Source organism: Ostrinia furnacalis, unplaced genomic scaffold (genome assembly GCF_004193835.3).
Source record: "Ostrinia furnacalis isolate ACB-3 unplaced genomic scaffold, ASM419383v2 OfSCF5843, whole genome shotgun sequence".
NCBI lineage: Eukaryota > Metazoa > Arthropoda > Insecta > Lepidoptera > Crambidae > Ostrinia > Ostrinia furnacalis.
In genome coordinates, this window is record NW_021136082.1 from 660,578 (window position 1) to 681,571 (window position 20,994).

The following is a 20,994-nucleotide window of genomic DNA, read 5'->3' on the forward strand; positions in this document are numbered from 1 at the left end:
CTGATTATGACGAAAATTGATACCATGGTAAAAGGCACATGTAGTGTAAAAATAACTAAAAGTATTTTGAATGTTTAAGAGAATACTAAATAATAATTTTCTAACAATAAATGAGTTAAGATTATAAAAATAATTTTGATTTTAATACATTAATGATATAATGGTGTTTTTTTTATTGATATGCGTTATTTTAATAATAGGATATAAATTTAAGGTTTTTCATACATTTCTAATGGTCAAAATAACCACAAAGGCCGCAATAAAATACTTATTTTAGATATTTTTTCAATCTAATTAACTATTTATGTGATTTATAATACATTTTATCTTATGTATATTATTTAGGTATATGAGGCATACTATATTATGAATTTTGCTATTGTTGATCTAGAATTGAATTGATAGATCACGGAATGATAATTTTGAGCGATTTAATAGAGTTCATTTGATATTTCTGAGCAACGATTTTGGAATTTCATTCTGCACTTAACTAACGTCTTTTAGTAACAGAGTTGTCTAGTGCTTAACTAAGTAAGTGCTTGAGGTATGGGAGCGGCAAGTGAGAGTTTCTGGGATGTTAAACATCAGCGACACTTCAAATGTGCTTTAGATTTGTATGCTCTGTCACTTCATTTTTTTTTATCCACAACGAGGAAGCTCTTGGCCTGTATCTCACCTGATGGTAAGTGACGATCCAGGCCGAAGGTGGAAGCGAGCCTCACCCGGAATCCTCAACCACGGAGGAACTGGCTATCTTACCTCTAACTGCCGGAACACTACAATGCTGTTAACATTGTTGTTATGGCGATAGACTTAGGTAAGATGGTGGTAGCTAGCCAGGCGGACTTAGAACAAGCCCTACCACCAACCAAACCGAACAGAAAAATGTACCCCCACTGGGAATCGAACCCGGGACCTCTGCGTCTGAAGCAGGTGGTCTTACCACTAGACCACAGAGGCGGTTATGTCAAAGTCACCCTCTCCCGTGTCGCTCCCATACCTCAGGCACTGACTAAGAGCAAGACCTATAATTATTACAAATAATCTATAACATTATATTTACTTATCCATGATATAACTGATTATTATTATAATAATCATCCCATAAGTAATGTGAATCGATAATAAAACTTAACTTTAATAGCCATTACAATATAAACATAGAAATTTATAAAGAAAGGACGTAAAATGTTATAAAACTCATAGTTGCCCGAGATTCTTTATAAATTTCAACCTTTATAGGTCGTAGGCTATAAGAAACATCCATGCTATAGATATGGCAGTTAACTATAGTGTTAATAGCACTACATTTTGATTGCTATAGTCTGGTCTCTGAGCACGTAGAATTTTGTCCAATGACCCCAAGCTACCCATCCTTATCGCGCGTAATTATTTTGCTGTCGCGACTGTGCGACGGGCGCCTGCAGTGAGTGTGCGAGAGCGTCGACAGCAACATAATTACGCGTGAGTGCTAAGGATAGGTAGCTTGGGGTCATTGGACAAAATTCTATGTGCTCAGAGACTGGGCTTTAGGAACTTATTTCTCTAATGTTTTTAGGACGGAGACCACCGAACATTAACCGAGCGAGATAAATAAGATTTAAAGCCACATACATTTCATAATTGGCTAACGTAATGATCGAAAACGCTAGTCATATCTATAGCACAGACATAAACAGTGTCTTGTCAATTGTATGCATAAAATTAACGCTAACAACGAATTTATTGCTTGTATATTTACATATATTTTACCTACTTTGACACTCAAGTAATAAGGCATGCATGGAATGTTTCGAGCTGATCTAATACTTATTGTCCTCGTAACAAGGTTTGTTTTGCACCGTTGATCACTGTGGAATGTCTGCCGCTGGGTTAGACAGTATCACTAAGCCAAATTTCACTTGTGACGTGATTCTGTGATGAAACCGTTTGATTCCAAAGAGTTTTGACGTGACGTAGTGAGCGAAAGTTTAAGTTGTTTAATGCCAAGTATGTATGTATAGGTTGCCTTTTTCCTCATATCGCAAATAGAAGACAAATTTTAGATCTCTTATACTGGGTATAGAATTTCTTTTTGATTGGAGTTTTTAAGCTATAGTTGGTATTGCTTGCAAAACCACAATAGTAAATGCCTTTAAAGCATGGTACTATGCGCGTATGGAGAGAAATTAACACCAGGTGCGATTGCGGTCAAATACTGATCAGATGCCATTTTGGTGCGTGTACTCTGTTAATTATTTGTAATGCTTTTAATACTCGCATCAAATAAATACTTTCTTTCTTTCTTCTTTCTTTACTAAGCCTTATAGATGAATAGACTTGATAAAGCTGAAAAAATGCCTGTTACAATCTCACTTCACTCACTATCACTTCATTTCACTATCACTTCGGAATCACTGGCACATCACTAGAACCGGTATCACTTCAGCACAAGAATCTTGTGCTAGAGATGTAGCACGTGGCCGTCGTCTTTGGCCGGAAGAGCTGGTTCGGGACGGTCTTCCAGCGTTACGGCTGTGAGGTCGACAATCTCGTCCTGCTCGTCTTGGTCGAATCTGAAAGAGAGAGATATTTAAAATTAATGCCTTACATTTCTACAAGAAGTCGTGGAAAATTGAGAGCACAGTTCAAAAGTCAATAATGCTAGGTGCATTATTAATTTATTTTTGAGCAACGGAACTACGAATTGTGTTGTTCCGGCAGTGTAAATTGGACTATCCCAACCAAACTCTTCTCTCATGGGATTCTCTAGTGACATCCATGCCATAAGAGGCGACTATGGTAGAAACTTGTGGGGATAGACCGAACCCATACATTTTGTTATGCTACTGCACTGGACAAAATTCCTAGCTTACAACAATTAATTATTATGAGAAAACTTTGTAAAAGAGGGCTGAATTCAGTTTTACATGGGCGAAGCTGGGTGCTTCTAATTCAGGAGGGGGGGTGAAATTTGATCAGAGGGCGGTGAGTCCGATCAGTGGAGAAGTCTGATCTGAGGGGGAGGAATCTGATCAGGTGAAGAGTCTACTCAGAGAGGATAGGAGTCTACGCCCGGTGGCACCGCACTGCAATACTCTCATAGATAGACACTAAAGGACCGGTGGCACCGCACTGCAATACTCTCATAGACACTAAAGGACAAAAGTAAGATAGGTGTTTAGCGGGTATCTGCCCTCCCGTGCCCCATCACTCTGGGTGCTTCATTACCTGTCCTCGTCGGGCTCGCTGCAGGGCTGCGAGTGGCGGCCGGCGTCGGAGGCAGCGGTTCAACGCTCATTGGAGGAGGCCTTTGTCCTGCAATGACGTCCATTGCATTTGGCTAAAACGAATGAGCGAGAGAGACGCTCACCTGTCCTCGTCGCACTTGTCCTGCAGTGGACGTCATTTGGCTGAAACGAATGAGTGAGAAGGACGCTCACCTGTCTTCATCTGGCTCGCTGCAGGGCTGCGAGTGGCGGCCGTCGAGCTTGTTATAACAGAGGGCTTAGCAAATGATTACATTTGTAGTTCGTGAGTGAGAAAATACCTCTATATCCAGGTGATATAGGCATAAATCCTGGGGGGTATGTACCAGGAGGTGCCTTAGGACTTATGACGGGAGGGTGATGATCGCCCCGGGTGCCAACCCATGCTACGCTGCCACTGTGCTCACCTGTCTTCATCGGGCTCGCTGCAGGGCTGCGAGTGGCGGCCGGCGTCGGGCGCGGGCGCGCGCTGGTTGGCGGGCCGCACCGTGATGATCAGGTTCGACGAGTTCGCCACCATCATGTCCGTCACCTGTGGTGGAACGACGGGTATGTCAAACATCTACACATCGAAAAAACAAGATAAGGAAAACTTTATTTGACACAAAAAAAAGAACAAGAGTGACATAAAACTATAACACGCATATTTTTAATTAAAATAGTAAGGCACGGGTCTTATCGCGACCTTTATTAATGAGTTACAATGTACTCACGGCTTAAAATCTTACGCATATTTTTGTGCCAAAAAGGCGCATTAATCGAGTCCTGCGTGCATGCACGCGTGCCCCGACACTGGTTTTCAGCGGGTGCCTCCAGCCAACATTTTAAATTATAAAAAACATACATACAACATTGACAGGAGGGCGCCACTATCTCACCACTCCGATTTTTTGCCAACGTGGGTTAAATTAGTCACTCGCCACTGTACAAAACTGTGGAAAAGAAGGTTTTGACCAGGACTAAGCAACCTGGTCCAGCGGCTTGTTGGAGACGTCGAAGCCGGCGACCTCGACTCTGATAGCAGACAACGCATTTGGTTCACTAAAGGAAGTGACTAGCACGCTGAACTGACTCCCGACGGGGCAAAAAGTGAGCGTCCTCTGGCTGAAGCGCCTACAATCCACCCACCTGGTCCAGCGTCTAGGTGGAGACGTCGATGCCGTTGACTACCAACCTGAGTGTCTAAGCGGAGAGGAGACACACTTCGCTACGCTGCCTCTAAGTGTCTTAGCGGAGTGGGAAGCGGAGAGGAGACAGTCACCTACGCTTTAGAGGAGCGGAGACACGCAGTCCGCTACGCTGCCTCTAAGTGTCTTAGCGGAGCTGGTTGTGGAGAGGAGACACACTCCGCTACGCTACCTCGAAGTGTCTTAGCGGAGAGGAGACACGTAGTCCGCTACATTGTCTCTAAGTGTCTTTTTGGAGCTGAGAGGAGACACGCAGTCCACTACAAGTGTCTTAGCGGAGCGGAGAGCGGAGAGGAGAAAAATACAGTCCGCTCCGCATCACTCCGTTCTGTTGTCACTAGAGCCTATCAACCAAGTCTCTAAGCGGAGCGGAGAAAAACAGTGTGTCTCCGCTCCGCTCCGCATCACACCGTTCTGCTGTCTCCAAGTCTCTAAGCGGAGCGGAGACACAGTCCGCATCTTCGCTCCGGCCTGGCGCACCTGGTCCAGCGTCTTGTTGGAGACGTCGATGCCGTTGACCTCGAGCACCTCGTCGTTGACGCCCAGCAGGCCGGTGGACTCGGCCAGCCCGCCCGGCACCAGCCGCGAGATGAAGATGCCCGGGGAGTGTCTAGCGGAGCGGGGAGCGGAGAGGAGACCCAGTGCCTCGAGTGTCTAGCGGAGCGGGGAGCGGAGAGGAGACCCAGTGCCTCGAGTGTCTAGCGGAGCGGGGAGCGGAGAGGAGACACAGTCCTTGTCTCCGCTCCGCTCCGGCCTGGCGCACCTGGTCCAGCGTCTTGTTGGAGACGTCGATGCCGTTGACCTCGAGCACCTCGTCGTTGACGCCCAGCAGGCCGGTGGACTCGGCCAGCCCGCCCGGCACCAGCCGCGAGATGAAGATGCCCGGGGAGTGTCTAGCGGAGCGGGGAGCGGAGAGGAGACCCAGTGCCTCGAGTGTCTAGCGGAGCGGGGAGCGGAGAGGAGACACAGTCCTTGTCTCCGCTCCGCTCCGGCCTGGCGCACCTGGTCCAGCGTCTTGTTGGAGACGTCGATGCCGTTGACCTCGAGCACCTCGTCGTTGACGCCCAGCAGGCCGGTGGACTCGGCCAGCCCGCCCGGCACCAGCCGCGAGATGAAGATGCCCGGGGAACGCTCCACCCCACCCGGGGTCACGCGGACTGACGTGCCGTCTCTGAAAGGGTTAACAAAGTTATTTTTTCCCCTCGTGTTAGGCTAAATAATCTTGTGTTACTATAGTCTTTTTCAATAAGATGATCCGTATGACACTTCAAAGTTATCCATATTACGCATACTACATATGCAGAATATTTAAAAAAAAATATTTGTATTTTATTAGCAATATAATAAAAAAAAATTAACTACTTGTCTTGAAATATATAGTAAAATCTGAGTCTATTGATTATATTTTAATTAAATACGATGTAAAAATATTTTTTATTTAATGTACGCAATGTGTGAAACGGAATAGATTTAGTGCTGGGGTATTTCTTGTATAATAAAATCGATTATTACCGCGGTTCATTAATCGATTGCAGTGAATACTTAGTTATTAAAAACATCACAAAAATCAACTATATTTTTCGATTATTGACTTTAATAAACGCATTGAAAATAAATTAATAGTTTTTAATTTAAAGAAACAGAACCAATACTTTTTAGGAATCGTTTTTTTTGAACACGAACCATGAAATTTGAATGTTATCAATAAAAAATTGTTACAATAATATTTGTAATTAAAAAAAACATGTTTTTTGTTAAATAACACCTATACAAAATAATTCTCTAAAAGTAGGTTTTACTAACTCTTCGAAAAAAATCGATAGATAAATCGCTATGATTTAGTTATGTGACATCTCTAAATCTTTCAAACTCGAAACGTCATACGGATCATCTTAGGTGAAAAAGACTATAGTGGGCTCAAAGTCAAAGTCAAAAGTCAAAATTTCTTTATTTGTTTAGACTAATAAATAGTTATTACAAATCGTCATATGCTCTTAAGGAGCCTCTACATGTCTCATAATCTTTTTACCCTACCAGCGCTTCGAGACCAACATTTGGCAAGTGCTGAGAAGAAGCGCCGCAACAAACTCAGTCACCACTGTCTGCCGGTTAATATAAATAAATAGAATTAGTAGTAGTAGGTACATTCGATTCAGGAGCAGTTCACTGAATTTACCATGCATTCTTGTATGGTGTATCTTATAAGAATGGGTATACAAGATTGCGTGGTATATTAAACAAGGTAGTGACGTGCTAATATCTAGACTTACATATTAAGGTACTAGTAGAAATGACTCGCATACATAAATTTGAATAACTTGGATTGACCAGTCCCCGAAAGCAGCGCCTGTTCACAGACATGACGAGTGAACCAGTCATCGCTTCACTCGACCATATTAGTTCCGTTCGGCTATCGTGGCTATAAGTTATCTGTTAAAATTTGAAAGGAAAGGTACGAGTTCGAAGCAGACTAAATCCTTGCTCGCACTTGTCGAGAGTCGAATGGCGAGTAATTCAACTGCCTCTGTGGTCTAGTGGTAAGACCACCTGCTTAAGACGCAGGGGTCCCGGGTTCGGTTCCTAGTGGGGGCAGATTTTTCTGTTCGGTTTGGTTGGTGGTCCGCCTGGTTAGCTAAGTGTCGCCATAAAAACAATGTTCACAGCATTGTTGTGTTCCGGCAGTTAGAGGGTAAGATAGCCAGTTCCTCAGTAAATACGGGCGTTATTAATTTTGGCACCCCCTAATAACTGTTGTAGGTCCAGTTGATTCCTACCCTCCCCATACTTGACCCAAACACAAACTGTTGAATATTGACTTACCTAATAAAAAATCCTAAAGGTCTGTCTGAGCCGTGCTTCAAAAGCTTCACCCTTCTACACGTCTCCGGAACTATGTCCACGTCTATGATTGCTGATACCTGAAATATAAAACGCAACGAATAAACAACAAATAATGCATAGTTTTATACGAATACATAAGTAGTGTTGAATGTTGATATTTCGTGGTGAAATCATTATACTGTGCACTAACGTATTTCATTAGTTATGATAATCTTGACAGTTACAGAAGAAGGCGAAAGGGAAAGTGTTGCCAACCTGAAATTAGCAGTATAGATAAAAAGAAATATATTTTTTATTTTTAAGCATAACAAGGCAGGTATCTGACCACAATCGCACCTGGTGTTAAATCACCCTGTAAGTGTTTATTCACTCACTCTCGCCTTGAAAAGGCCCGCATTATAGTGTTCAGGAAAGAAAGCAGCAGGCGGCGAATTCCAGTCCCTAGCTGTTCGCATTATGAAAGAGTCATCGAAACGCTTAGTGCGAGCTGGTGGAGGAATGTTTACAATGTAGGGACTAGGGATGTTACACTGTGGTCCTTGTCTCACATTAATTTCTCTTTATCATGTTTGCCATTTGCATTGGCATGCCTTCGACATAGGGGGCAGCGAGAATGGGGTGAATGCTTACTCCATGCAGGATCCTAGCATGCTGACATCTCGCCGAATTAATAACTAGAAACAACAATAGTAGGTACTTACCATCTTGAAGGTTGGAAATGGCCAGCCCCTTGTCTCAGGATCGACGAGATGATATCCCGTCGCATCGTCCGCCCCTCCCCCCCTCAAAAGTAACCCTAGATACGCCAATGCTTACCATCCTGAAGTCGTGCGGGTTGGATATGGCCAGCCCCTTGTCTCAGGATCGACGAGATGAAGTCCCGCCGCATCGTTATTGAGTTCCTCACTGTGCAGGTGCCGCTAGCAGCAAGGTCTTACCATCCTGAGGTGGTGCGGGTTGGATATGGCCAGCCCTTTGTCTCAGGATCGANAGACCAACATTTGGCAAGTGCTGAGAAGAAGCGCCGCAACAAACTCAGTCACCACTGTCTGCCGGTTAATATAAATAAATAGAATTAGTAGTAGTAGGTACATTCGATTCAGGAGCAGTTCACTGAATTTACCATGCATTCTTGTATGGTGTATCTTATAAGAATGGGTATACAAGATTGCGTGGTATATTAAACAAGGTAGTGACGTGCTAATATCTAGACTTACATATTAAGGTACTAGTAGAAATGACTCGCATACATAAATTTGAATAACTTGGATTGACCAGTCCCCGAAAGCAGCGCCTGTTCACAGACATGACGAGTGAACCAGTCATCGCTTCACTCGACCATATTAGTTCCGTTCGGCTATCGTGGCTATAAGTTATCTGTTAAAATTTGAAAGGAAAGGTACGAGTTCGAAGCAGACTAAATCCTTGCTCGCACTTGTCGAGAGTCGAATGGCGAGTAATTCAACTGCCTCTGTGGTCTAGTGGTAAGACCACCTGCTTAAGACGCAGGGGTCCCGGGTTCGGTTCCTAGTGGGGGCAGATTTTTCTGTTCGGTTTGGTTGGTGGTCCGCCTGGTTAGCTAAGTGTCGCCATAAAAACAATGTTCACAGCATTGTTGTGTTCCGGCAGTTAGAGGGTAAGATAGCCAGTTCCTCAGTAAATACGGGCGTTATTAATTTTGGCACCCCCTAATAACTGTTGTAGGTCCAGTTGATTCCTACCCTCCCCATACTTGACCCAAACACAAACTGTTGAATATTGACTTACCTAATAAAAAATCCTAAAGGTCTGTCTGAGCCGTGCTTCAAAAGCTTCACCCTTCTACACGTCTCCGGAACTATGTCCACGTCTATGATTGCTGATACCTGAAATATAAAACGCAACGAATAAACAACAAATAATGCATAGTTTTATACGAATACATAAGTAGTGTTGAATGTTGATATTTCGTGGTGAAATCATTATACTGTGCACTAACGTATTTCATTAGTTATGATAATCTTGACAGTTACAGAAGAAGGCGAAAGGGAAAGTGTTGCCAACCTGAAATTAGCAGTATAGATAAAAAGAAATATATTTTTTATTTTTAAGCATAACAAGGCAGGTATCTGACCACAATCGCACCTGGTGTTAAATCACCCTGTAAGTGTTTATTCACTCACTCTCGCCTTGAAAAGGCCCGCATTATAGTGTTCAGGAAAGAAAGCAGCAGGCGGCGAATTCCAGTCCCTAGCTGTTCGCATTATGAAAGAGTCATCGAAACGCTTAGTGCGAGCTGGTGGAGGAATGTTTACAATGTAGGGACTAGGGATGTTACACTGTGGTCCTTGTCTCACATTAATTTCTCTTTATCATGTTTGCCATTTGCATTGGCATGCCTTCGACATAGGGGGCAGCGAGAATGGGGTGAATGCTTACTCCATGCAGGATCCTAGCATGCTGACATCTCGCCGAATTAATAACTAGAAACAACAATAGTAGGTACTTACCATCTTGAAGGTTGGAAATGGCCAGCCCCTTGTCTCAGGATCGACGAGATGATATCCCGTCGCATCGTCCGCCCCTCCCCCCCTCAAAAGTAACCCTAGATACGCCAATGCTTACCATCCTGAAGTCGTGCGGGTTGGATATGGCCAGCCCCTTGTCTCAGGATCGACGAGATGAAGTCCCGCCGCATCGTTATTGAGTTCCTCACTGTGCAGGTGCCGCTAGCAGCAAGGTCTTACCATCCTGAGGTGGTGCGGGTTGGATATGGCCAGCCCTTTGTCTCAGGATCGATGAGATGATGTCCCGCAGCATCATCATTGAGCTCCGCACTGTTCAGGAGATGCTAGCAGCAAGATCTTACCATCCTAAGGTCGTGCGGGTTGGATATGGCCAGCCCTTTGTCTCAGGATCAACGAGATGATGTCCCGCAGCATCATCATTGAGCTCCGCACTGTTCAGGAGATGCTAGCAGCAAGATCTTACTATCCTGAANATAACCCTAGATGCGCCAATGCTTATCATCCTGAAGTCGTGCGGGTTGGATATGGCCAGCCCTTTGTCTCAAGATCGACGAGATGGTGTTCGCCGCTTTCCCCCTCTCCCCTCTGAAAAATAACCTTAGATACGCCAATGCTTACCATCCTGAAGTCGTGCGGATTGGATATGGCCAGCCCCTTATTCTTGGCGGGCGTCCCGCTCAGGATGGAAGAGATGATGTTGCGCCGCCGCATCGTGCCATAGCCATTGAGTTCCTCGAGGCTGTCGCCTGGTGAACAAAAACATTGTAGTTTGAGAAGGACCATTAGAACAAAGCCCACCATACACGGAGAGTTTGAAGCAGCTAACTATTCCCACCTCGTTCTCACCGCTGCAACTCCTGTGTAGCCAGGATATACAGCTTGAACGCCAATAAAAACCCAACCAGTGAATGTCAAGTTTGTCAAACTGAACTGTCATTGGACCCGCAATAAAATTAATCAGAAGAACATAGAAGGAGTTCGAAGTTAAGGTTAAACTTCCCTCCAGTGCAAAGCGGATCACCGATAACACTCAAAGCTTGAAGAAACTAGTATTCGACAGCTTCAAGCTGCGACTACATAGCAAACTACGGTATCCTAAGTACCCACATACACGGAACTGCTCGAGCAGTCACAACTTCTTCCGTAGTTTGCTATGCAGTCGCATCTTGAAGCTGCCGATACTATACAAGCTGCCCGTGTATGGCGGGCTTAAGGCCCGGTTTCCACCAGTTGCGTTTTCCAAACCCCAGCTAGGTAAAGAGGTTATGAAAATAACGAAATCTGATTGAATAGAATAGAAAAAAAAATCTGCTATATTAATTGGTTATTCACACACACCTCTTCACTCCGTTTTGGTGAAAGCTGGTCTATAGACTAAAAATATACATATTTCTTTTGGACAGGAGAATTATTTGCAGGAGTTCATTGAAATGAAATACTTTTATCTTCGTCAATTATCGGTAAGAAAGAAAGATTTTAATACAGTAGGAAATTGAAGCTATTTTTTATTTCAAAACAGAATCAATCGTAGTATTATAAAATATATGATTGACTTTATTATAATCAAAAGTGATCATTAGTTAGTCTATAAAATATACAATAGCTCAAACTGTTGCGTAGTCATTTCCTGTACAATTATGGCGTTTGAATGGATTGCAACAGTTAATGACGAATCCTTCGGTTTATGGGCTACAATCGGGTCTAGTTTCCAAATATGCAGCCGACAGAACTATGTGACCTACTGCGCAGTTTACTCGTTTGTAGTAAAATAAGGAAGTATTTTATTACTAGCTTTCCGCCCGCGGCTTCGTCCGCGTGGAATTTTGTCTGTCACAGAAAAACTTTATCGCGCGCGTCCCTGTTTCAAAAACCGGGATAAAAACTATCCTATGTTCTTTCCCGGGACTCAAACTATCTCTATGCCAAATTTCATCAAAATCGGTTGCGAGGTTTAAGCGGGAAAGCGTAACAGACAGACAGACAGACAGAGTTACTTTCGCATTTATAATATTAGTTGGGAGTTGGGATATGACCAATAGGTATGTTAAAATAAAAGTTATTGAATGAAATAAATAGTCTTATACTTAGACGATTTTTTTTGGGTTGATTTTCGATGACATTGGTTCAAATGAAATTATACCAGTAGTGTGCTTAGTGCGAGTTTACACCAAACGTCATCGCTAGCGATTGCGTAAAAAATGACATAAAATGTCTGACAGAATGTACAGCGTCCCCAGCAGTGGCGGATTTACCAAAAGGCTGAGTAGGCTGAAGCCTAGGGCAGATTTAGTTCTTAGTTTTTATTCCGATTTACAAAATTCGTCCTATACGGATTACAGTTCTAAATAAACCCATCACTGGTCCCTAGCGGATACTACTAAAATCTTCATAGATTTTTTGACGCACTCGCTAGTGTCGAGTCGCTGACGTTCAATGACAACTCGCACTAAGCACACAGAAATCAGAAACATTTATCTGTAAAACACGTATTTATATGATAGCTGGTATAAAGCCGTGAGCACGTAGAATTTTGTCCAATGACCCCAAGCTACCCATCCTTATCGCTCGCGCGTAATTATATTGCTGTCGCGACTGTGCGACGGGCGCCCGCAGTGAGTGTGCGAGCGCGATAGCAACATAATTACGCGCGAGCGATAAGGCTGGGTAGCTTGGGGTCATTGGACAAAATTCTACGTGCTCACGGACCAGGCTTTAGATCTTTTCATCCACGAAGACGCGCCCCCCCACCAATTTTTGGTCGAGGGAAACGCGGGGTGCAGGGAGTTCGATCCGAGCATCATTTATTGTAGTATGCGTGTGCACTCATGTATGATTTAGCGTATGTATACCGATAACACTCAAAGCGAAAGAACGGTGGGGCGCGTCTTCGTGGATGAAACAATCTATAGCAGACGTTTATATCTTCATTCAGAGACAGATCTGTCTATAATCTAGACTCGATGTTGAGCCTTGCACCCGACCTGCGACCTCACCTTGGATGCATGTGCGATTCTATTTGCACTAGTCTCGGGCCACGGCCATGGATAAGTATCAAGGTTACAATAAATACCCTTTATGGGCAGTCGACAGCTCATTAGACTATCCATATACTACCTATACCTTTTTGCGCTTAAACCACTTGAATCGATTTAATGTTTGCTATAGATAGAGTAATAGCAGAGTAAATACAAATGAGTAGGTCATCTTCATAGAAACGCACGGGCGCGGCTTGTATGTGAGCGCGCCGCATACGTATATTGGCGCGCTCACATATAAACCGCGCTCGGTGCGTTTCTATGAAGATGACCTACTTATTTATATTATTTTACTCTGGTAATAGCCTGCGTGCATAGTAGAATACGTGGTGACGGCAGAGTAGAATACGTTTGTCACCAACCCCTACTCTTCCCGCGGGTGTCGTAAGAGGCGACTTAGTTACTACCCATTAAACAGAGAACGAGCCGCAGCGCTCTCTGATAAACAATCTTTTAAACTGCGATTTCCAACCAACCTGCCAAACAGGGCCGTCTTTAACCTACTAGGGGCCCTGGGCACTTAAGGATCAAGGGCCTATATCATCTGGAGAAAGGTCTTTGAGTAGACAGGGGCCCCTTCGGTCGCAGGGCCCTGGGCACGTGCCCAAAGTGCCCAGTGGGAAAGAGGGGCCTGCTGCCAAACGTGGATATTATGGAAAAACCCTTCACTAAAGTGTAGGAGGCTAATAGTCCAGCAGTGGACTGTAAAAGGCTGTTGTCGATGATGATAGCTTGATTGTATAAACTCTAAACCAGAAAAAATTACAAAAAGTTATTATGAAAGGAGGACACACGTGTGAGAGTCTGTGGCAGACAGAAATTAGCACGGGCGAAGCCGCTTGCGAAAAGGTAGTTGCTTTTAAACTCATTCTGAGGTCTCAGCTGGCATTAAAAGCTTTCATTGACCCAAAAAAATGTAATGTCAGTTCCCATTATACTAACCTACTAGCGGACAAAATGTTACTAACTAATTACTTCTAAAAAAACCGTATGCGCCTGCACATCGTCACGGTAGAGCGATCTTTGACCAGTATACGCTCAACTGAGTTCACTGACGCTTTAGAAAATTCAACCTTATTATGATTACAATAAGGAAGTTATTGTTGTCATTGTCAATAGGTTTTCATCCCGCTTTTGTTGTATGTATGTAAAAGTTTGGTATTGTTATTATTTTAAAGGGAGGCCGTTACTTTTCAAATTAAATCAAATAAGTTTATTTGCAGAACAAAATGTCATGATAATACAGGTATAGTCTGGTCCCTGAGCACGTAGAATTTTGTCCAATGACCCCTAGCTACCCAACTTTATCGCTCGCGCGTAATTGTTGCTATCGCGCTCGCACACTCGCGACAGCAATATAATTACGAGGGCTGCACTAAAAGTATCGGGAATGGAATATTTCCACTGTTCCAGTCATATTAAAATCTATTTAATTGCAAACTCCAGGGTTTTAAAAATCAGATACCATTTATTTATTTTAAAAAAGAATCTCGGTCGTATCACAAGGTCTTGTCAAACTTGTTTAGTCGTTGAGAAAATGGAATTGACTCGAGAAAATTCAAGAGCGATGATTTATTATGACTTTTGAAGTGGTTTAACACAAAAACAGTGAGTTGACCGGATGATTTCTGCATTTGGTAATGAAGCCCTATCCAAAACCACAAATTATCGCTGGTTTCCTGAATTTCAATGTGGACGTGTCAAGCTCAGTGATGATCCCCGTCAAGGTCGTCCAAAAACTGCAGTCACCTAAGAAAACGTTGATGCTGTGCGTAAGCTGATTGAAGAAGATCGACATGTGATATACCGCGAAATTCAGGCAACTTTAGACATTGGCATGAGTCAAATACAAATAATCTTGCATGAACAATTAAGTGTAAAAAAGTTGTTTTCCCGATGGATACCGCATTCGCTCTGTGAAGAGCAAAAAGCGGCTCGCGTTACTTGGTGCGTCAGAACTCTCGGGAGATTACATGCAGGATCCTCAAATGCTGTATACAACATCGTATCAGGTGACGAATCATGGATATACGCGTACGAACCCGAAACAAAAAACCAGTCACGAGTTTGGGTGTTCGAAAATGAATTAAAGCCAACAAAAATTGTTCGTTCACGGAGTGTTGCAAAAAAAATGGTGGCCACGTTTGTCTCCAAAACCGGCCATGTTGCGACTATTCCTCTTGGGTACAGTCGCGGAATGAAAAGGTTCGTCAGTTTTCAAATTGATTCCTTCAACGAATCGCGAGCACATATTACCTTTTGAAACTATGTTACAGAATAATCTCGAGTTAGACAAAATAATCTTTAACTGTTAGTCAGTAAAGTTCAAAATTATTCCGATTAAAGTTGTTTGACATTTATCTTGTCAAGAAGATTTTTATGATTGATAAACTAAAACCTTCTTGTTGGTTCAACCTGCCATTATTATTTCTATTAAATAAAAAAAATACATTTTGTAATATTGCACTGATGGGACAGAAAAATAAGCAAAACCTTCTTCGTTAGCAAACGTCACATTTATTTAAATGTTAGCAGCACTGTTTCTTGCACTGGTATGTTGGCAGGTTTGACTCTTACAGTACCTAATGCAAGCGAAAACCGACACTAAGGTGACGAACCTTTTCATTCCGCGACTGTACCTATAATGACTTCAATTTTTTAATTAATTTATTATTGTTATTGATATGTAGATTCTAATTTTGTAAAATTTGCATGCCTACCCTGGACAAAACATGTTGGACTTGACATTTTCTATCGACCATTTTGTTACCATGTTTCTGAGCAAATAAATGATTTATTATATTATTATTATATTAATAGCATTAGTAACATTTACTGTTTATTGGTTATAGACATGCAACTTATAAGATTGAAGTTTACAGTCAACAATAACTTACAACTGAAGGATTTTGCCACTTGGGGAAGACTTTTAATTAAATTAACTTCTCCCTAATTTATAAGTGACCCCTATGGTAACACATAACAGGAGTTTTGTTTTCATAACGGTCACTTAAAAATTAGGAATTGATGGTGAAAACGGGCATAAGACGCCCAAATAATCTATACTAATATTATAAATCTGTCTGTCTGTCTAGCTTTCACGTCTAAACCACTGAACCGATTTTGATGAAATTTGGCATAGAGATACTTTGAGTCCCGGGAAAGGACATAGGATAGTTTTTATTCCGGTTTTTGAAACAGGGACGCGCGCGATAAAGTTTTTTTGTGACAGACAAAATTCCACGAGGGCGAAGTCGCGGGCGGATAGCTAGTAATATGATAAAGCGGCACTACTATCCCTATTTAAATTACATTCGTCACAGCATTCTATGTTAATCAGCTTCCTTTAATGGACGAGGCTGTGTCCGCACTTTGTTGGTGTATTGTGTATCAGGTGGGAGAAAAAAATATGCGATTGTAGTCATTATCACAACTGGATAAGGGTGATAATTGAATTCAATGTACCCAGTACATTGAATGCATTGTTGTGACGTCCACCCACTGGCGAAGGTGTGGTAATGAAGAGGCGATAAAGTTATGGAGATGTACAGACAATAGCATATTATTATCAAGCTGTACCTTATGCAGAAGTGATAAGTGCGAATTTGCAACAATAATGTATAGTTTGATAAGCTTTCGACTGTTACTTTTAATAAAACGTAAAATCGATAAAATGGCATTTAAGATGCCATCTTATTGATTTTACGTCATAAGCCCATAAATATTTCGTCTAAAATCATCGATAAGATTTTATCAGGGAACGCATCCTAGCGCGGTAAGGCGCTTTTTTTCACATAAAGGTTGCGCGTAATCCGTACGGACCTTAAGACATCTGTTGGTAGGCTTGCCAGGTCCAAGCGTCCAAGGTTGCCGGTGCTTAATTTGGCTGGACATTTAACTCTAAAAGCTGGACATAACTTTTTTTAATAGCCAACATGCCTTTGCACTGGTGCAATTAGCAATTATCATCTTCAAATCGGCATGTGTGCTCGATTTACTCTGATATTATTCTGTGGTTCTCACATGAACAGCCTAATAAAAGCCGTATAGGCCAGTCATGAGATTATTTGGCCAGACAAGTCCGTAAAAACACCTGGCAACCCTATCTGTAGGTCCAGAGTGGCAACTCACCTTTTTTCTCTGTATAATGACCCTGAGCAGCGGCCGTGCGGTAAGCAGCGCCCTCGCCAGTTTATCATCATTGTAATCCAGCCCTAGGATGTAGGTAGGATGCCATTTTATCGATTTTACGCGACAAACCCATACGTTTGTCATCTTAAATCATCGATAAAATTTTATCACAGCGCGCATTTTTTTGCGTAACATGATTAGGTCCAGAGTACACACTTACCTTTCCTCTGTATACTGACCCTGAGCAGCGGGCGTGCGGTAAGCAGCGCCCTCGCCAGGTTATCAATCCAGGCCTAGACGTAGGCAATAGGTCTAGGATGCCATTTTATCGATTTTACGCGATAAGCCCATACGTTTGTCGTCTTATATCGTCGATATTTATTTTTTACGTAACACAATTAGGTCCAGGGTGCACTCTTACCTTTCCTCTGTATAATGACCCTGAGCAGCGGCCGTGCGGTAAGCAGCGCCCTCGCCAGGTTATCATCATTGTTGATGGGCAGCAGGTCTCCATCGCGAGGGTCTGTGTACGATATCAGGAAGGCTACGTCGTGCAACCTGTGAAGCTTCTCGATGAGACCCATGAAGTCTTCATACTTCAGCTTCTCCGTTCGACTTAGCGAGAACCGACGGAATTCTGCGTCGAACTGGAAATGGAAATGTTGTTTATTAAAGTCTGGACCGTGAGCACGTAGAATTTTGTCCAATGACCCCAAGCTACCCATCCTTATCGCTCGCGCGTAATTATGTTGCTATCGCGCTCGCACACTCACTGCGGGTGCCAGTCGTACAGTCGCGACAGCAATATAATTACGCGCGAGCGATAAGGATGGGTAGCTAGGGGTCATTGGATAAAATTCTATGTGCTCACGGACCGGGCTTTAGCTGGTTAAACCTATCATCATCAGATCATTCAGTCTTTACTACAGGAACAGCTGTGTTGTTTTGCCCGAGTGGAATAGGACTTCTCACTCCTCCTGTGGGTGTCGGAAGTGGCGACTAAAGAAGAATGAAATATGTGAAAATCAAAGTGAGCGAACAGCCCTTTCAATTTTACTAAAGGCTAATGGACGATTTGGCCTACTGACCAGATGAGTTGGGTTGGGGAGGCTTGATGTTCACATATTTGATTCCCTTTTAGTCTCCTCTTACGAAGTCTACAGGAAGAGTGGGGGGTGGTCTTATATTCCACTCTGTCAGAACAACACAGCTATAGTCTGGTCCGCGAGCACGTAGAATTTTGTCCAAAGACCCCAAGCTACCCATCCTTAACGCTCGCGCGTAATTATGTTGCTGTCGCGCTCGCACACTCACTGCGGGCACTCGTCGCACAGTCGCGACAGCAATATAATTACGGATGGGTAACTTGGGGTCATTGGACAAAGTTCTACGTCCTCGCAGACCAGGCTTTAGTTTCCCATGAAGTGGCAGTAAAATGAGGCATTAGAAATATTTTTTTAGGGTAGTCTAATGGGAATATTTGGGTACTATGGTTTAAAAATATTAATAATTTGTAATTATCATGTTACAATACAAATTGGTATTTTTTTACAGATACCAAAAAATTGCAGCATGCATAAATATTATTAAAATATTATTGTGCTGTCTGTATTTTTACTCATAACAAGATTGTTCACGATGCAAACACTTTTTAAAAAAATAGATTCTCTGTAGTATTTAACAAGGAACTAGTGATTTAAACCTTTGTTTTCCTACAACTGCTATTGATTGTTTATATACCTACTTCACCCAGTCATAATGACCACAATCAATTAATTGTTAATTTTATGAGGTCAACTGCTATTGTACAGTCAGAACAAGTGGTTTGTCTCACAGAACCACATTTACACTTTTAACATGAATGATTGATTTTGTTAATATTTTTATTTAATATCTTACTTTTGCCTTGGTGTGTATGAACAGTGCTCGGCCGAGCGCTCGACTATGTGACTCGCTCACCCAACTGTCTCGACCGAGTAAAAATTTTACTGTCTCACCCGTTTACTTGGTATGTGTGATCAAGGCATTTGTAGTGAAAACTTTCAGGCACATGAAAGACTTAAATTAACTTTACAGGCATACTGAAATCTAATATTTTTCAGATTGATCAGTTTTCTGTAGATAAATACCAGTAAGGATTCCTTTATTCCTTCTGCCTCCTTGGCTGTTTTTCTCATAGTTATTTACCACACCCTGAGTGTAAATAATGTAAAATACCTAGTATGTTGGAGAGACTGTAGCACTGCCCAGGTCTCGATCGAGTCGAAGGCTTTTTCATAGTCCACAAACGCCAGACTACATAGCTCGAAGAGCTGATGGCCGCTGGGGCAGGAAAGTTCTTGAGTGGCGACCACGAGCTGGAAGACGTAGCGTGGGCAGGCCTCCCACTAGGTGGACCGACGATCTGGTGAAGGTCGCGGGAAGTACCTGGATGCAAGCGGCGCAGGACCGGTCTTTGTGGAAATCCTTGGGGGAGGCCTTTGTCCAGCAGTGGACGTCTTTCGGCTGAAACGAACGAACGAACGAACCTAGTATGTACTTATTTTAATGTACATGTTTTGCACCGTCTAGAAAATGTTACAAATAAAGACCCTCAAAAAAATTCTAAAAATTGTAATGCTAATTACTTTACAAAAATCATACCTACTTATAAACAAAATCAGCACAATATTTATATTTAGGTACCAAAACCTTCAGTTTACCTGTTCCCATTTACCTTGAAAATATCCTCTTATCTACAAAAGTTTGTGGACAATATCACATTGTTTAAATAATGTATATTTTTATTGCCTAGCATTTCTTGAGTACGAACTCTCATTTTAAAAGATTTTCAAGTATTAGGTCAAGCTTCAAAATTGAGATTTCCAGCTCGAGCGTCATCATCTTCTTCTTAAAGCTGAATTTAATATGAAAAGTTCATATTTGATTAGAAGATGAGCACACTCAAGCAAAAGAACTCAATTCAGAAACTGGGCTAGAGTCATCTGAAATAACTATTATTGAGCAATCAAAAGTAGACTTGTTGAAATGTTGGCTGGAGTTTGTTGTTAAGTTTTATGTGGTGACAATCACAGATATCTACAAGTTAATGCTTAAAGCACTGGCAGAGACACAAGATCATTATAAACTTAATGAGTCCTTTTTCCTTATTAAATGTTTTCGAGGCCAGTGCTGGAACATCGGTCAGCTAGTGACCAAACCTGATAGTCAGTTTAGTGCAATGATTAAAGCTTATGGACCTGCCAAGTTTTCAATTAAAAACATACTTGTTTCATAAGCAAAAAGAAACTTTGTATCAAGTTCTTACTTAGAGTTGACCAAATTAAAAATATTCGCAGTATTTTTTTTTCTAGATCATACATTTTTCATTCAAGACATTCCACTAATTAATAAAGACACTAATGTTATACGTTTCTGTGAATTACTGTAAGCTATGTGTAATATCTTCATTGTTTTCTAAATTCGGCATTGTCTCGCTAAGAATTTCTTTACTCACTGACCATTACCATAAACAGGTAAATGTTATTAACACTAAGATTATAAACTAGGCTAACAAGCTTGCGTGTCTCCGGTAATAATGTAAGGAAATTAGAAATTAGTGGACTTACCTTACTTTTGACTTCAACACTTTGACTATCAATTCGAGCCGCTATCTTATTCTTCGACATCTCGAAAGCATTTATTCTATAAACACTTACACTAGAAAACTACCTGTAAAATATTTAGGCACTTATTTCCAACACAGCATTGTAAATTATCTAAAAATATTAAATTAAAAACGATTACAGATTTATGAACGTTCAACTCGCGTCGTAATTTTTGAACAGTTGGTTTTCTATGACGACATTTTTCACGCATTAGTAATCGATGACCAATGAATGGAGGTGATTCCTCATTATAGCCGGCGCTGATTGGTTAATGTTTTGTTGCGATGAGAACGTATTATCTGCGTTCCTTTCTATGCATATGATAATCAGAAAGAGAAACTAAATAATATTAATCAAAATGGATCTTTTAATTTTTAATTATTACTATGTAGCTATTC

The 20,994-nt window shown here is 42.0% G+C and overlaps 1 protein-coding gene across 3 annotated transcripts; it reads right to left on the bottom strand.

The window, feature by feature from the left end:
• Positions 1-1,459: 1,459 nt before the first annotated feature.
• Positions 1,460-20,792, bottom strand: par-6 (partitioning defective protein 6). 3 transcript variants are annotated; one of them, XR_003656609.1, is made up of 8 exons: positions 20,558-20,791; positions 17,371-17,596; positions 10,402-10,529; positions 9,044-9,141; positions 5,401-5,606; positions 4,916-5,117; positions 3,656-3,780; positions 2,438-2,555 (listed from the first exon to the last, which is right to left on the bottom strand). XR_003656609.1 is itself a non-coding variant. In XM_028316703.1 (7 exons), exons 1-7 carry the CDS (start codon positions 20,615-20,617, stop codon positions 2,444-2,446), a joined length of 918 nt encoding a protein of 305 aa, XP_028172504.1. In that variant the 5' UTR covers positions 20,618-20,789; the 3' UTR covers positions 1,460-2,443. The 3 variants fall into 3 exon arrangements, 2 of the variants coding, with proteins under 2 accessions (XP_028172504.1, XP_028172503.1); XM_028316703.1 differs by lacking the exon at positions 4,916-5,117 and having other exon boundaries at positions 1,460-2,555; positions 5,438-5,606; positions 20,558-20,789; XM_028316702.1 differs by lacking the exons at positions 2,438-2,555; positions 3,656-3,780 and having other exon boundaries at positions 4,993-5,606; positions 20,558-20,792.
• Positions 20,793-20,994: the final 202 nt, after the last annotated feature.

Coding starts and splice junctions, on each gene's coding strand:
- par-6 (XM_028316702.1), bottom strand. CDS start 20,617: ATGTCGAAGAATAAGATAGCGGCTCGAATTGATAGTCAAAGTGTTGAA. Junction 10,530..17,370: donor GGTCATTATACAGAGGAAAG/GTAAGAGTGCAC, acceptor TTTGTTCACCAG/GCGACAGCCTCGAGGAACTC. Junction 9,142..10,401: donor ATCCGCACGACTTCAGGATG/GTAAGCATTGGC, acceptor TTTATATTTCAG/GTATCAGCAATCATAGACGT.